The 16,920-nt window shown below is 47.0% G+C and overlaps 1 protein-coding gene across 7 annotated transcripts in view; it reads right to left on the bottom strand.

Annotated features, from left to right (window-relative positions):
- The window catches only part of MCTP2 (multiple C2 and transmembrane domain containing 2), a 238,322-nt gene that overhangs the window by 152,734 nt on the left and 68,668 nt on the right, over window positions 1–16,920 (bottom strand). For all 7 annotated transcript variants that reach the window (XR_003969321.1, XR_003969322.1, XM_030317470.1 and 4 more), the window contains exon 4: window positions 15,973–16,081. Coding sequence is in view for 5 of the 7 variants with exons in the window: in XM_030317470.1 (XP_030173330.1) it covers window positions 15,973–16,081 (109 nt within the window). In the remaining 2 variants the exon portion in view is untranslated. The remainder of the gene's footprint in view (window positions 1–15,972; window positions 16,082–16,920) is intronic.

Genomic DNA, 16,920 nt, shown 5'->3' with positions numbered 1-16,920 from the left:
CCAAGCCTCAAGCCACAGACCCGTTTCAGTGTAAAGCTTTCATAACCAGAGCAATTTTATTTATTTATTCTTTTATATTTATTTATTTTTGAGACACGAAGACAGAGCATGAGCAGGGGAGGGGCAGAGAGAGAGGGGGACACGGAATCCGAAGCAGGCTCCAGGCTCCGAGCTGTCAGCACAGAGCCCGATGTGGGGCTCGAACTCACGGACTGTGAGATCGTGACCTGAGCCGAAGTCGGACGCTCAACCGACAGAGCCACCCAGGTGCCCCATAACTAGAGCAATTTTAAGGCATAACCCGTCCCACTCCTCTGAATCTGGGCACCTGCTTCAACCCAGACAGAGTGGAGGAAGTCACACGGTTTTCCTTCCAAAGCCGTGCCACGCAAGCTGATACAGCTCCTGCCTGGCGTCCAGGAGCCTCAAGGCAGAAACCCTGAGCTCCTGTGACCAGCGTGAGGCACCATGCTTCATGGGGAGGTCTCGTGTGGACCAGCCCTTGTCTCCCCGCACCCCATCCCCGGTTGCCACCGTTGGTATAAACTGGCCTGTGGGCCTCCGGGTGGCCAGTCCCCCAAATCAGGTGACACTCAACCTTCAAGTCGTTCCAGTGGAGGCTGCAGACAGCGTGCGGCAAAGGGAAGCGACGCACAGCGTGCCCTCTTGAAATCCCCCTTCCCAGCGTTCGTGAGCGTGTGGTGGGTTGGGGTTGCTACGGAGTGGGGTAACTTGTCATCACAGGGTGGTGGTCCCTTCATCACGTTGCCTGCCGTGCCCACTGGCCCAAATTCAGCACGTTGTCAAGCTTTGGGGTTCAGATGGCAAGACAGAACGAACCACCCCATCAAGATTATGTCGCAAGGAAATCACAGGACACACAGAAACGTACCGATACGCCCTCTGTATTTCGCCCTCTGTTTACAACACCCACACCCCCCGGGGCAGAGGGCACCGTACCAACATCACAACGAAACAGGGTAAGTAAAAAGAACCCTTTAGAGGCAGCTGGGTGGCTCGGTCCACGAAGCCTCTGACCGTTGATTTCGGCTCAGGTCACAATCTCAAGGTTCAGGCCCCCGTCAGGCTCCGTGCGGACAGGGCAGACCCTGCTTGGGATTCTCTCTCTCTCCCTCTCTCTCTGGGAGTGCTCTCTCTCTTCCTTTCTGTCTCTCTCAATAAATAAGCTTCAAAAAATTAAAAAAAAAATAAATAAACACAGCATGCAGTGGGGCACGTGCTATCTTGGTACAGAAACGAACCCCTGGTAAAAACCACTGGCAATGGAGAAGCCCCATTCAACCGGATGGAAGATGTGCTACCTTAAGTTCAAGTCAACGATCTTCAGTTGGATGTAAGGCGGTTGGTTACACGCAGCAGACGCAGAAAACAGGCCGTTTCGCTCCGAGGCCCTTCGTACGAATTGGGATGGGATCCCACTGAAAGAAGGGCTTAAGTGACTCTATAAAACGGAAGAGCCACAGGGCCTTCTTTTTTTTTTTTTTTTTTTTAACGTTTATTTATTTTTGAGACAGAGAGAGACAGAGCAAGAACGGGGGAGGGTCAGAGAGAGAGGGAGACACAGAATCGGAAGCAGGTTCCAGGCTCCGAGCCATCAGCCCAGAGCCCGACGCGGGGCTCGAACTCACGGACCGTGAGATCGTGACCTGGCTGAAGTCGGACGCTTAACCGACTGAGCCACCCAGGCGCCCCAGGGCCTTCTAATAAACTGCGGAGGACGCACAGTTTCCCAAAACAAAATACCACAAAAATCCCCAGAGGAAAGGGCTCCGCTGTGGGAACACATTAAAAGCTGCAAGGACAAACATGGCTGCCCAAGGAGGACCCTCATCCAAATGGGAAAGGAACCAGCAGAAACAGGTTTTAAAAATCAGTTCCACTTACTGGCTGTGGGAGCCTGGCAGGCTATCAACACGAAACAAGTGGAGAAAAGCCACCCGCTACCTGGGATCTGGGATGGGTGGCTGCATCGCCGAGTGTCTCAAGTTTGCTCTTGAAGGACATGCTCCCACACCGGCCAGCTGTGTTTCCGTGGCTCCCACACAACATACCAGTGATCTCATGCCATCTGGTGTTCGGAGAAGGTACTCCAATGTGAAGCAAGCCCCATTTCTTGCAAAAAAGTACTGATGGTGACCTTTGGATACAGTAAACCTGGTGTGGTGCTGGCATCCGAACAACAACAAAAACCACATCCGCAAGATTCAAAGGGAAATCCAAGAAGCAGCCCTGATAGGCACCGTGTCTGTTTCTAACACACGATTAGAAAGTGGCAATCAGATCAGCAGGGAAAGGGCTATTTTGTCCCAACTAATTAAATAGCCATTTGGCCAAAAGTAAATCTAAGTTCCTACTCTGAGCCAGAAATCGAAATAAACTGGAGACAGATCAAAGACATAAAGGAAAAAGGCAAAACGAAGTAGCAAAGAGAATGAATATAGGTGGATGCGTATTCCCTTTCGAGAGAGAAAGGCCTTCCTTGCTATAAAAACAAAAGAAGAAATTCTCTAGAATAGGACTGTAAGACTTGAAAAGATCTCTGCCACAAAACTCTATAAACAAAACTAAAAAGCAAATAACAAACTAGAAAACTCTAGGGGTGCCTGGGTGGCTCAGTGGGTTAAGCGTCCGACTTCAGCTCGGGTCATGATCTCTTAGTCTGTGAGTTCGAGCCCCGCATCGGGCTCTGTGCTGACAGCTCAGAGCCTGGAGCCTGCTTCGGATTCTGTGTCTCCCTCTCTCTCTCTCTCTCTCTGCCCCTCCCCTGCTCATGCTCTGTCTCTCTCTGTCTCAAAAAAACAAAAATTAAAAAAAAAACTGCTAAAAAAATAATAATAATAAAAAACCTCTATGTGAACGTATCTAGGGAGCAGAAGAAAGAGCAGTGATAATATACAGAACAGGCTTTGCACAAAAGAGAACTAAATAGCTCATAGCCAAACACACCTAAGGAATCAAATTTATTAATACAAATTGAAACAAATATAACACTTCTTCTCCATCAAACTGACAAAGATAAGGTGCACACCATGCGGGGAAGAAAAGGAAAGCAGACCCCAGAGAGGTTATTCCTGGGTCAGCAGTAGAGGGAGATAGTTCCCAAGGGTGAGCTGGCAATTCTAGAAAGAGAACCTCGACCTGCTCAGATCAGGAAACACAAAGCATCCGCAAAGAAGTCAAGAAGAAAGTTGTACGTCCGGATTTAGGCACAAGAATGTTTGCTGCAGGATTAGGGCTGGGAATAAGAATTCTGAGAGACCCGGAACCAGAACACTGAGTAAACAAAGAACGATGCGCTATATTCATTTTTTCTTCTCAAAATACAATTTTTGTAATACGGAAGCACATGTGTGATGAACAAAAGCAGTGATCAAGCCGTTTAAAGTCAGATCCGGCTGTAGTTTGAAAAGTCAGATCGATTCTGGGGCGCCTGGGTGGCTCAGTCAGTTAAGCGTCCGACTCTTGGTTTTGGCTCAGGTCAGGACCTCACAGTTGGTGAGTTCGAGCCCCACACTCGACTCTGTGCTGACAATGTGAAGCCTGCTTGGGATTCTCTCTCTCCCTCTGTCTCTCTGCCCCTCCCCTGCTCATGTTCTCTCTCTCTCTCAGAATAAATAAATAAACATGAACAAAAATTTTAAAAAGGAAACAAAATTGATTCTTTACATATCACGTCAGTACGGCACGTTCAGTAAAAGTGACAGAGTGACTGAGGATGATGCTTGTCCACACTGCCGTGTCTTCCCAGGGTGGCCACTATGAGAGTCAAGGCACATTTTTCTGAGTCAAATATAAGATGGGGAAAATTAAACCATCAACCCGTAATAGAGTCCTTATTCCCATCACTAAAAACTAGCCTCTCCTTCATTTTTGCTGACGCGCAAACACGAGGTAGGAACCGGGCTCAGAAAACACCCTTCACCACCACAAACCACCCTCTGCCCCCCACACCCCCCGCCGGGGGCAGGGAAGCTAGGGGGAGGAGTCTAGGGCAAAAAGAGAGAAAAGCAAGAGATATGCAAAGAGTCAAACAAACTGCCAAGAAACTGGGAAGAAAAGCCATCGTAAGACGGGTAGAAAGGCCACGAGCCCTTCCCTTTCCAGAGGGAAACTGCAAAAATCAAACCCGGCCAAAAAAGACAACAAACACAGTAATAATCATAACTACTGTTTCCTCCAACCCCACCCATACCACCACACGTCCCCTCGAGCATGCACACCAGGTGAATCCTCACAACTGCTGCTAGATGGTATCTGACTTCGCGTTCAAGCTCTCGTGGTCTGCACCCCAGGGTCCAGGGTTCACACGCAGCGGTGCTCCGCAAATCTTTGCATCGTGGCACAAACGAAAACCATGGCTGCTGTTGGACACGGTAGCGTAAATGGGGGAGACTGCTGAGGGGCTGGCCCAGGCTCCACAGAGCTGTCGGGAAGGCTGAAGGGATGGATACCCTAGAACACCGCTCAGAACGCACCTGTCCGGAAGCCGCGTGGCTGTTCCTCAGTGCACAACGCTGAGAACAGAGTTCTGGAAACTCCCTATCTGTCCCGCAATTACAGATGTAATGAGAACAGCGGGTTTCTCTCTAGCTCTGATACAAGGGTATCTTTTCTTTTTATCCTTATTTATTTATTTTGAGGAGCGGGGGGAGTGCCTGAGTGGGGGAGGGGCAGAGAGAGGGGGAAAGAATCCCAAGTAGGCTCCACGCTGTCAGCACAGAGCCTGACGTGGGGCTCGATCTCACCAACTGTGAGATCATGACCTGAGCCCAAATCAAGGGTCGGATGCTTCCCCGACTGAGCCACCCAGGTGCCCCGTATACATTTCTTCTTTAAAAAGAAAGGATTCAAGGGTCCCTGGGTGGCTCAGTCGGCTACGCATCCAACTCCTGGTTTCGGCTCACGTCATGATCTCGCAGCTTCATGGGTTCGAGCCCCATGTTGGGCTCTTCGATGACAGCACACAGACTGCTTGGGATCCTCTCTCTCCCTCTCTTTCTCTGCCCCTCCTCCACTTGTAATGTCTCTGTCTTTCTCAAAATGAATAAACTCAGAAAGAAGGAAAGAAAAAGAAGGAAGGAAGGAAGGAGAGAAAGAAAGAAAGAAAGAAAGAAAGAAAGAAATTACAATCATTAAAAAATTTAGTTATAGGGGCACCTGGAAAGAAAGAAAGAGAGAAAGAAAGAAAGAAAGAGATTACAATCATTAAAAAATTTAGTTATAGGGGCACCTGGGTCGCTTAGTTGGTTAGGTGTCAGACTTCATCTCGGGTCAGGTTCTCATGGTTTGTGAGTTCAAGCCCCATGTCGCGCTCTCTGCCATCAGCACAGAGCCCGGCCTCTGATCCCCTGTCCCTCCCCTGCTCTCTCTCTGTCTCTCAATTGCAAATAAATAAACACTAAAAAAAAAAAAAAAAAAAAATCTAAAAGAACAGGTATGAAAATTAGCCTATTAAATGGCAAAAGGAAAAGAAGTCTGAAATCAGAGATACTGGACATTTGAACATTTTGGTGGCAGAGCAGGAATTTGCTAAACACCTATTACCTGGCAAACTTTTCACACTAGGGCGGGTGTCTTTAAGCCATTCTTTCCAAACCGGAAAATGACTTATCCAGCATGTTCTTCCCGGGGTGTGCAACTGAAGCTGTCGCTGCTCTGAAAACAAAGGTCAACCATCTACCTGTGCTGGAGAAGGAGAGCGGTCTGCTAGAGGAATGGGTCATGAATCTTCATTACATAAAACGCACACGAGAAGAACCATGAGGCGCCCGGGGTCGGGGGGTGGGGGTCAGTCCATTAAAGTCCAACTTGATTTCAGCTCAGGTCATGATTTCAAGGTTCCGGAGTTTGAGGCCGCATCAGGCTCTACGCTGGCAGCATGAAGCCTGCCTGGGATTCTCTTTCTCTCTTTCTTTCCTTTCTTTCTTCCTTCCTTTCTTTTTCTTTCTTTTCTTTCTTTCTTTCTTTCTTTCTTTCTTTCTTTCTTTCTTTCTTTCTCCCTCTCTCTCTTTCTTCCTTCCTTCCTTTCTCTCTCTCTCTCTCTCTCTCTCTCTCAAAATAAACAAATAAACATTAAAAAAAAAATAGGAAGAAAAACCATCAATCCTCAACCCTCCGGCCTCCAGCCCAAATAATTTTTTTTGGCCCTGATAAAGTCGCACAAAGTCCCTCAAAGGGCTTTTCTTTCCTTTTTGCAACACTGAAAAGTGGCCACCAGAGGGCAGCAGCAACACAGTATTCTTCCAGGGCACAGCAGGACAGTCCCACAGCCACCTTCACACCAAGGGCAAAACAGGGCTTCAAGGCAAGGGCTCCTGTTTTCCAGGAATTAATGCTCTAGGGGCTTTTTGTTTGTTTTTTATTTTATTTTGTTTTAGAGAAAGAGAGCGTGAGCAGGGTGGGGAGAGAGAACAAGAGACAGAGACAGAGAGAGTAAATCTCAAGCAGGCTCAACATGGAGCCTGACTCAGGGCTCGATCCCACAACCCTAGGATCATGACCTGAGCCAAAATCAAGAGTCGGGTCTTCAACCAACTGAGTCACCCAGGCTAATGCTCTACGTTTTAACGGGATTTGATCTGAGCCTTCTTCCCAGGACAAGAGGCCTTCCCATGTCACAGAGCAGTGCTCCTACCCAGCCTAGAAAAGGGCCATTGGCATAAACACCACCAGCTTTAAGACCCCAAAATATTTCTTGACCACATTTCCTTCCAAGGGAAACTGAGTCCAAGGTTCAACTCTCTCTATGCGTCAACCTCACTACAAAGTTAAAAGGACTTAAATTTGATTGGTCATATCATGTTCCTTCTGTTTGACCAATCTATAAATACCCCCAGGAGTTACCAGACTCAGATCAAGAACCCAAAACAGGTTATGTGTCTCATTTGGTCCAAAACATCACTGCATGTAGAACCTCCCTGAGAGAAAAAAAAAAAAAAATGGGAAGGAAATGGAGGTATAAAGGCGTAAAAGGAAGAAGTGAGGATGTGGAAAAGGGAAGTAGAAACACTGAGGAAAAAAAAAATAGTAAGATAGGAGGGCAGGAGGCGGGGTGTAGACAGAGACAAAGATCTACCCACAGGCAACAGGCAATTCCTGGGATAGAGCAGGGAGGTGGGGGGATGCTGGGTCTTCCCTCCTGTAGATTGCTCAAGAAGATGAACTCAAGGCAATGGCTAGACATTACCAGCGTTCAAGTAAGGCTCATTTTTAGAAAGACCACCTACAGCACGGCAGGTTGTTCAGCAGAAAGAATGGGGCTGCTTGATTAGTACTGAGCTCGCCCATACCGGACTGAGTCCGGGCAAGGCTGAAAGACCGCGTGTCAGAGAATTGAAGGCAATTCCTAACCAACTAGAGAATGATCTGTGAAAGGCAATCTTCTAAATGTGGCCCCGCTTCTAGCACAACCTCATGAAAACCTGTCGGCCTCCCAAGGTGTTATTCTTATATCCATGATGACTCACGGATGGACAGACCTGTTCGTGACAGTGAGTTACCGGTTACCCGCTATGCTCAGTTCTTTTGAATGACCCATAGATTTTGCTGGCTTTATTCAATGCACACACACACACACACACACACACACACACACAAAACACCTATGTATTCTATACAAGGGATAGACAAGTTAACAGTTAAAGACCCCGTGTGGGGGCGCCGGGGTGGCTCAGTCAGCTGAGTGTCCGACTTCGGCTCAGGGCATGCTCTCACGGTTCGTGAGTTCGAGCCCCGTGTCGGGCTCTGGGCTGACAGCTTGGAGCCCGGAGCCTGCTTCGGATTCTGTGTTCCCCCTCTCTCTCTGCCCCACCCCTGCTTGTGCTCTGTCTCTCTCTGTCTTTCAAAAATGAATAAACACACACACAAAAATTTTTTTAAAGACCCTGTGATGCTCTGGGTAACAACTATATAACACTACGCTCTCCACACCATTGCTAAACCTAGCCATCGTGCTGAAGCCGGAGCTCCCTCCTAATTCTGCCCAAAGAAAAATTAGCCAGCTTTAGGGTTTCACAAGCCTCCCCCCAAGCCCCAGAAAATCTCCCAATTCCACCTTGATAGTCTGCATAACAAATCAGCACTGTGTCTGAGGCGGAGAAGGAAGAGATTTACATAAAAGGTCCACAGCACTCTTTCACGAAGGAAGCCCACTGTCCAGGCCTGGCTGACGGCACCAAAACTGAGACGGGTTCTCTCGTTTCTGAGACGCTTCCCCCCAGTTTGTTTCTGGATGGGTCAAGTGACCGAAAGCTTCCAATCCTCCGGCACGAACCTTGGAAGAGCCTTTTAGCGCCACTTCTCGAAGCATGTCAGAGATGCCTTTTCCTGAGGGGGATACCGTGACTTTTCACTTTACTTCCCATTAAAATATAAGGGGAAAAAAAACGACTTTTTGCCACCTAATATCTCCAGAATTTTCTTTCATTATTCAAGGTCGTATTACTGATATGCTCATAAATAAATAAAGTTTTTACTTTGCTACACCAGAAAGCAGTTTCTTAGAGTAAAACTCAAAAAGCAGATCACGATATTCTAGACAGAGGTTGGCAAACGTTGGCCCATGGTTCAAACCCAGGCCACTGCTTGTTTTTGTAAATAAAGTTTTATTAGAACACAGTCATGACCATTTGTTTACATGTTATCGTTAGATACTAACCCTAACCAAGAATGATTTCTCTTTGGCGGTTTGGAAAACCACTAACATTTTTCACTTTAGAAAAAATTAAAGGGGCGCCTGGGTGGCGCAGTCGGTTGAGCCTCCGACTTCAGCCAGGTCACGATCTTGCGGTCCGGGTCACGATCTCGGGGTCCGTGAGATCGAGCCCCGCGTCAGGCTCTGGGCTGATGGCTCGGAGCCTGGAGCCTGTTTCCGATTCTGTGTCTCCCTCTCTCTCTGCCCCTCCCCCGTTCATGCTCTGTCTCTCTCTGTCCCAAAAATAAATAAACGTTGAAAAAAAAAAAATTTAAATGTCAACTTTAAAAAAATAAATAAATAAATAAAAACGTTGAAAAAAAAATTTAAAAAAAAAATTAAATAATAAACCAGATGTGATCCAGTAGTCTGGATAACTTCTGTCAGTTTCGTGCAATGTATTATTGGCACCGAAAAGTCACATTTTTTTTCAGTTACTTCTCCCTCTCTCTTCAGTTATGCGGTGATATGACCAAAAAGGAAGTGAATCATTAAAATGGATCTAAAGGTAATGGCTGTTTGGGCATTACACCAGCAGAGATGAGTAGCTGTCCCTGAGCCCTTATGACCCATAAATCCTAAAATATTTACTTTGTGGCCCTGGACAGAAAAAGTTCCCACCCCACGTTCTAGACAGAAAGTTACATAAGCGTAAGCACTGCTTATGCAACAATCTAAAGAAATACCAAACTCTTTCCTCAGAGAATGATTCATCAAAACGGTTTTCCTCCCTAAACAGAAACGAAACCGTGCAACTGACTTCCATATCCCAGAGGTGTCCCCCTTAAGAGCCGAGGGCATCATACATTTCAACAACACGCCAAAGGCCTCTCCAAAAGTGAAAATCAATTAAAAAAAATTAAACACTTAAAAAAAAAAAAAAAAGGAAGCTGGAGACTAATGCTGGAGAGCAAATACGTAATGAGGGAAATCCTCAGGAAAAGAAAATGTTGTGCCTAGTAGAGAACTGAAGCTCTACCTACTATCAGGAGAAGCAAATATTTCTTCTCACGTTGTCCATGCACACTGGTGGACAGAGGCTGCCCAGAACAATGGTTCCTAAGTGCGCTTCCGGACCACCTACATCAGCATCACCTGGGAACTTGCTAGAAATGCAAACCCGCAGGCCCCACGCAGGACCTGCTGAATCAGAGACTCTGGGGGTGGGCAACATGTGTTTTCATCAGCCCTCCAGCCTGCCCTGATGCTCATTCAAGTTTGAAAACTACTGGTGCAAAGGACTGTGGTGAACAAAATCCTGAGGCCGGGTTGGGTCCCATAGAAAATAACGTTGTAGGGGCACTCGGGTGGCTCAGTCGGTTGAGCGGCCGACCACTTCGGCTCAGGTCATGATCTCGCAGTTCAAGGGCTCGAGCCCCACGTCAGGCTCTATGCTGACAGCCCAGAGCCTGGAGCCTGCTTTTGATGCTGCGTCTCCCTCTGTCTCTCTGCCTCTCCCCTGCTCATGTTCTGTCTCTCCCTCAAAACTAAATAAACATTTAAAAAAATAAAAAAGAAAGGAACGTTGTACCGATAAACAACGAGTCTCAGGCAAAGGAGGCAGGAGCGGGAGCATGCATCCTAGTACTTCCGATCCCTGTCTAAACCAACCGTGCTCCCTCAAATGCGGCCCCACCTTGAGAGGGCTCTGAAACATTTTCCTGATCGCTAATATGCTTATGAAAATCGAGCAGAAAATCAATGGAGTCACAGTGTAGGAGGCACAGCGCACGTCAAATCATGGAAAAAGAATTGGCTGGGAGAGGGATATTTTGTCAATAATGATTAACTTGCCCAATAAATAAAAGCAGACAGACAAGAACAGTCACTAATGGCTACGAAAGATACAGGTTCTGGAACAACACGGTTTATGACCTAGACGCCTTAGTAGGTATTTATATTTGGAGCGTGTTAGGTTTACACAAGATAAAGCCAAAGTCATAAGACGTTTTAACTCTGATGAAACTATTCAGACAGAGATGACAATGGCCGGGATCATAGCACAAGCTATGGTCTCTCTTTTGTCGCCAAACGGCCAAGACATTGAGCAAGCGCACCCACACCGCATTATTTTGGTTTTTTTCTACCAGGTGCGACGTCTTCTCCATCATCCACTGAGGTTACTGACCCCCTACTACGAACCTGCTACTTGGAATCTATCATTATGATATGTCAATGGTGGTAGGGCCAGAGAACTCAACTCTGGGAGAAAGATCCAGAGAGAACGGGTAAACTGGAAAGGGGACAGCTGGTGTGCGGGGGTACTCCAGGGCCTGCGCTCCCTCCCCAAAGTGACAAACTCTTAGAGGAATTCCAAGAATTTAAAACAAAACATGGTGTTTAAAGGTTTGGAACACCCTCTTCCTAGTCAAGTTAAATATGCTCTCCATGGAACATTCTTTGCCAGCTCCAGAGAAGCTGTCATAAGACAAGCTCGATAATGATCCTCATTTGACAGAAGCCCCCATGGGACACCGTGCCAATTCAAAGCCAGAGTTGGTGTTTTCGTGGGAGTTAACTCTACACTGGTTTATGATTATTCCCTAGGGGTTATTTCAGGTATGAAATGCTACCCGCTCAAATCATTAAAAATAACATAAGGGATGCATCTATTAAAAGGCATATGTTGGGGCACCTGGGTGGCTCAGTCGGTTAGGCGTCCGACTTCAGCCAGGTCACGATTTCGCGGTCCGGGAGTTCGAGCCCCGCGTCGGGCTCTGGGCTGATGGCTCGGAGTCTGGAGCCTGTTTCCGATTCTGTGTCTCCCTCTCTCTCTGCCCCTCCCCGTTCATGCTCTGTCTCTCTCTGTCCCAAAAATAAATAAACATTGAAAAAAAATTAAAAAAAAGAAAGGCATATGTTTACGACCATAGTGCCCAACGACAGAACATAAGAAGTCACACGATCGATAGATGAGAAATTATGATTTTCATAGAAAACACATTTTACCAACAAGTAAAAAATGAGGTCCTATATCTGAGGAAGTACCGTTTTGAAGTCCTATATCTGAGGAAGTGCAAAGATACAGACAGGCAGGGATAGCAATTTTGTTTTTAAAAAAAGTGAGCAGGGCCGCCCGGGTGACTCAGTCAGTTAGGCGTCGGACTTCAGCCAGGTCACGATCTCACGGTCCGGGAGTTCGAGCCCCGCGTCACGCTCTGGGCTGATGGCTTGGAGCCTGGAGCCTGTTTCCGATTCTGTGTCTCCCTCTCTCTCTGCCCCTCCCCGTTCATGCTCTGTCTCTCTCTGTCCCAAAAATAAATAAACATTGAAAAAAAAAATTTAAAAAAAAAAAGGCATATGTTTACGACCATAGTGCCCAACGACAGAACATAAGAAGTCACACGATCGATAGATGAGAAATTATGATTTTCATAGAAAACACATTTTACCAACAAGTAAAAAATGAGGTCCTATATCTGAGGAAGTACCATTTTGAAGTCCTATATCTGAGGAAGTGCAAAGATACAGACAGGCAGGGATAGCAATTTTGTTTTTAAAAAAAGTGAGCAGGGCCGCCCGGGTGACTCAGTCGGTTAAGCGTCTGACTTCAGCTCAGGTCATGCTCTCGAGGTTCGTGAGTTCAAGCCCCGCGTCGGGCTCTGTGCTGGCAGCCCGGAGCCTGCTTGGGATGGTCTCGCTCCCTCTCTCTCAGCGCCCCCTCCACTCATGCTGTCTCTTCCTCGGAATACATAAACTTAAAAAAAAATTTTTTTAAAGTGAACATATTTCACGGATCCTGAAAGATGGAAGTCAGGTGAGATCAGATCGGCAAAGGGTCCGCAACCCAAAACGCGAGCAGAAGAAAGTTATAGCAAAAAGGTTTCAGAAGCAGGGCTGGGTGGGACCATGTGAGGGTGTGCGGTGGGTAAACCAGGGATGCTCTTAACTTGCAGGCAGCAGGTAGGGGAGGCAGCTGGTGGCCTGAGAAACCGTCGGTTTATAGGCCAACCGACTAGCATAGCCTGTAACAGCTGGGCCAGCACCGTCCTCTCCCCTTGGGGCCAACCAGTGACCAGCAACAGACTTGGACTGCAAGCTGGAACAGGGAGCATGAACAGTAAGCCAGAAAGGAAGGCTTTGGGTGAGAGGTGATACCTGGGGGGGAACAGGAAGGAGCTGCCTGAACTACTGATGCAGCCTGTCCGTTCGTATATCCTAGCCCTGCTCACTATCAGGGAAGGGAGGACACCGTAAACAAAAACAGCGCCCGCAGATGGAGGGGCGAGGACAGAGGGACACACAGAAACGTGAGTGGCGAACACACGATGCTGACATCCAAGGGATGAAGCACGAGATTTTAAGCGGGGACTCAATATTCTCAGAAATACGATGGTATCATCTCACTTGTGAAATAATCACAGGCTGATATAAAATTAAATGGCAACTCAATACGTGACCTGACTGCACAACGGCCACAACTGACAAGACAATGAGTAAGCTGGAAGGCCAAGTTGAGGAATTCTCCCTGAAAGGAAAAAGAAAACCATGGGAAGAATGAGAAAGACAAGCTAACGGACTTAGAGCACTGAAAGAAGGGTCTAGGAGGTACTTTGTCCTTTTCATATTCCAGAACAGAGTAGAAACGAAGCAACAGGAAGAAAGACACTCAATTCCTTAGAATAAAAAAAAAAAAAAAATCCCTTCTTACTAAACAGAATAAAATTAAAAAAAAACAAACACAAAAAACTATAGGGGAGCCTGGGTGGCTTGGTTGATAAAGCATCTGAGTCTTGATTTCAGCTCAGGTAGGGATCTCATGGTTCCTCCATGAGTTCGAGCCCTGTGTGGGGCTCAGTGCCGACAGTGTGGAGCCTATTTGGGATTCTCTCTCTCTCTCTCTCTCTCTCTCTCTCTCTCTCTGCCCCGCCCCCACTCACTCGTGCTCTCTCACTCTCAAAAATAAATAAACATTTTAAATAAATAAATTAAATAAGTAAAAAAATAAATAAACTATAAAGAAAACACAAATATATTTGCCTGTAAGGAAATGCAAAACCTCTAAAGGATAAAATCGGCCATACAGATAAGACATAACAGACTGAGAGAAAAATACTTGCAACCTGTAATAAACAACCATTAATGCTGAAAGTTACAAAGGATTACAAACAGAGAGAAGAAGAAACTCAATTGAAAACTGGACGAAACCCACGTTCATTACCATGACAATCCACAAAGTACAAATTAACTTTTTTTAATGTTTATTTATTTTTGAGAGAGACAGAGACAGAAGGCGAGTGGGTTAGGGGCAGAGAGAGAGGGAGACACAGAACCCGAAACAGGCTCCAGGCTCCGAGCTGTCAAGCCCAGAGCCCGACACGGGGCTTGAACTCGCGAGCTGCGATATCATAACCTGAGCCGAAGTCGGACGCTCAACCGACTGAGCCACCCAGGCGCCCCGACAAAGTACAAATTAAAATAAGGAGAGTCCACACCCAATCTATGAGATTGCCCAAAACGAACAGTGATAAAAGTAGATATTCAACAATAGTAACATACTGTAAGAGAGGGTATGCTTTCTGCCTTCTGGAGGACAATTTGCCAGGGTTTCTTAAATTTTTAACAACACGTATCCTGACTTCTATTTCTAGGTTCTGTCCCGGTTGCTAACAACAGTTATCTTTTTTTTTTTAATGTTTGTTTATTTATTTCGAGACAGAGAGAGAGAGAGAGAGAGAGAGAGGGAGAATGAGCAAGCTAGCAGGGCAAGGGACCAGGAGAGAGAATCCCAAGCAGGCTCTGCACTGTCAGCACAAAGCCCAACACGGGGCTCGATTCCACGAACAGTGAGATCCTGACCTGAACCCAAATCAAGAGTTAGTCGCTTAACCAACTGAGCCACCCAGGCGCCCCAACAGTTAACTTCCATGAAGTGCTAGAAGCCAGATGTAGTTGTAAGCACTTTATGTGAGTTATTACCTTCCATGCTTTTAACAGCCTACAACAAAGGTTACTATTATTACCCTCATTGTATAGATGAGGGAACGAACTCACAGAGGGGCCAAGGGACATTTCTTGAATCAAACAACAACTGGAGAAGGGAAGGCTTTGAGCCCGGGCAGTCTGGCCCCACCGTCTACATTTAAGCACATGCTACTTTTTGAAAGATGTATTCTTAATTGTGCCAAAAGCAAACACAGGGTGCTCATTACAGTATCATTTACGCTGCCGAGAAAGTTGAAAAAAAAAGCAGCAACTGTCAGTAGAGAAACTGAATAAATCACACATCATACTATGGAATATTGCATAGCATTTAAAAGAATGTAGATATACTTGCATGGAAAACCATCGTTGATCTTGAATACGTATCGTGAAGCAAAAAGAAAGCTTATTGGGGGCTAATAGGGACATTACAGTATCATGTTAATTAAAAACATACACGTGTGGGGGCGCCTGGGTGGCTCAGTTGGTTGAGCGTCCAATTCTTGATTTTGGCTCGGGTTGTGATCTCACAGTTCGTGAGTTCGAGCCCTGCATTGGGCTGTGCACGGACAGTGTCGCACTTGCTTGGGATTCTCTCTCTCTCTCTCTCTCTCTCTCTCTCTCTTTCTCTCTGCTCCTTCCCTGCTTGTGCGTGCTCTCTCTCTCAAAATAAATAAACTTTTAAAAAAACACACGTGTGTACATGTGTGTGTTTTAAAGGCACAGAAACAGGGGGAAAAGTGAACGAATCAAATGATACGCAGATGACAAATGTTCTCCTGAGGGAGCGAAGCCCCGTGGGATTTCAGTGCAGGAAGGGGATGGGGTTCAAAGGGCATCTTCGGCTCTGTGTACATTTGGGGACCTCGCACGGACATCTTTTGCTTACGTATCATTCTCACATCTATTCACATATACACATATTCACACACATGCTCACGTTCACGTATACACAAGAAATTATGTACTTCTTACGTACGTTCACGTCTTTTCTTATGTGTAATGAAAGCGGAATTGAGGGAGCGTTTTCTTGAGCAGCTGCTAGCCACCAGGATAACACTATTCTCGTGGCCTTATTTCATGGAATTATTACTCATATCATTACTGTGATGATTACCGTCCTTACTGTTGCCATTCTCGTTGTTCATTTAACCACACTAAAGGAAAAGAAGATGCAGGGTCTTCAAATAACTTTGCTGCAAATGCTCGATACCTTCGGGGTAGAGGTCTGAGCTCCGCTCTGTTGCGCGAGACGAGAAAGGTGCACTAACAACACAGAAGCAAGAGTGGAGAAACAGGTGCGTGGGCTACAAGGCACCCAGAAGAGCCAGGCTTACCGCAGCGATCTCGGATGACCAGGTTGCGGCCTTCCTTCAGGTGTATGGTGAGGAGGTAGGCAAAAGGACTGGGCAGGTCACTCACGCCATCGCCGGCTTCCCCAAACATCTGCACAGATGGAGAAGGAAGGTAAGTCTGGTGTCTGGGGACCGAGGAAGAGAATTTCAGGAACACCTGTTAACTTGAGAGCAAAAAAAAAAAAAAGGGGGGGGCAGGGGGTCGCCACCTTCAAGCCTCATCTGCCACCCCCCCCCCGCCTTGATGACCGGGTTACTAGGTCTTACTAACATATCCTCTATAATTCTCTCCAGTGGGATTGTATCCAAATTCACGATGGGATCCTTGCAATATTTAACTCCCCCCGCCCCCCAAATCACATGAGGGGATTATGCCCTCGGAAGTATATCGGTATCTGAAATAGCCTTCAACTCCGCGATTTCCTGTAGGATTCTTTCTTTCTTTTTTAATTTTTTTTTCAGTTTCTTTGTTTATTTTGAGAGAGAGCAAGCAGGGGAGGGGCAGAGAAAGGGGCAGAGAGAGAGAAAGTCCCAAGCGGGCTCCAGCACTGCCAGCTCGGAGCCCGATGTGGGGCTTGAACTCACGAACCGCGAGATCATGACCTGGGCTGAAGTCAGGGGTCGGACTCTCAACCCACTGGGCCAGCCCAGTGCCCCTGCAGGATTCTTTCTTCTAGAACTCGCGGAGGAACACGAGGGAGGAAGTGGCAGGCAGAAATGCAGCTGTGGGGCTGGCCCCGACAGACATGTGAACACTTCTGAGGTAAAGTGGCTTCCTCATTTTCTCCCCCTTCCCCCCAAGCCCTTCCACTCCCCTGCACCTCCTCTGCGTGAAGTGAAAACGTTGCAGTTCACGTTCAGGACCGCTCAGCTGCCGGCCTCCACGGCCCGCAGGTGCATAAGGCACCTGCCCCTCCTGTGTCCACATAT

Source organism: Lynx canadensis, chromosome B3, assembly GCF_007474595.2.
Source record: "Lynx canadensis isolate LIC74 chromosome B3, mLynCan4.pri.v2, whole genome shotgun sequence".
NCBI lineage: Eukaryota > Metazoa > Chordata > Mammalia > Carnivora > Felidae > Lynx > Lynx canadensis.
The sequence above is the reverse complement of the archived record's forward strand: the minus strand, read 5'-3'. Positions and strand labels throughout refer to the sequence as shown.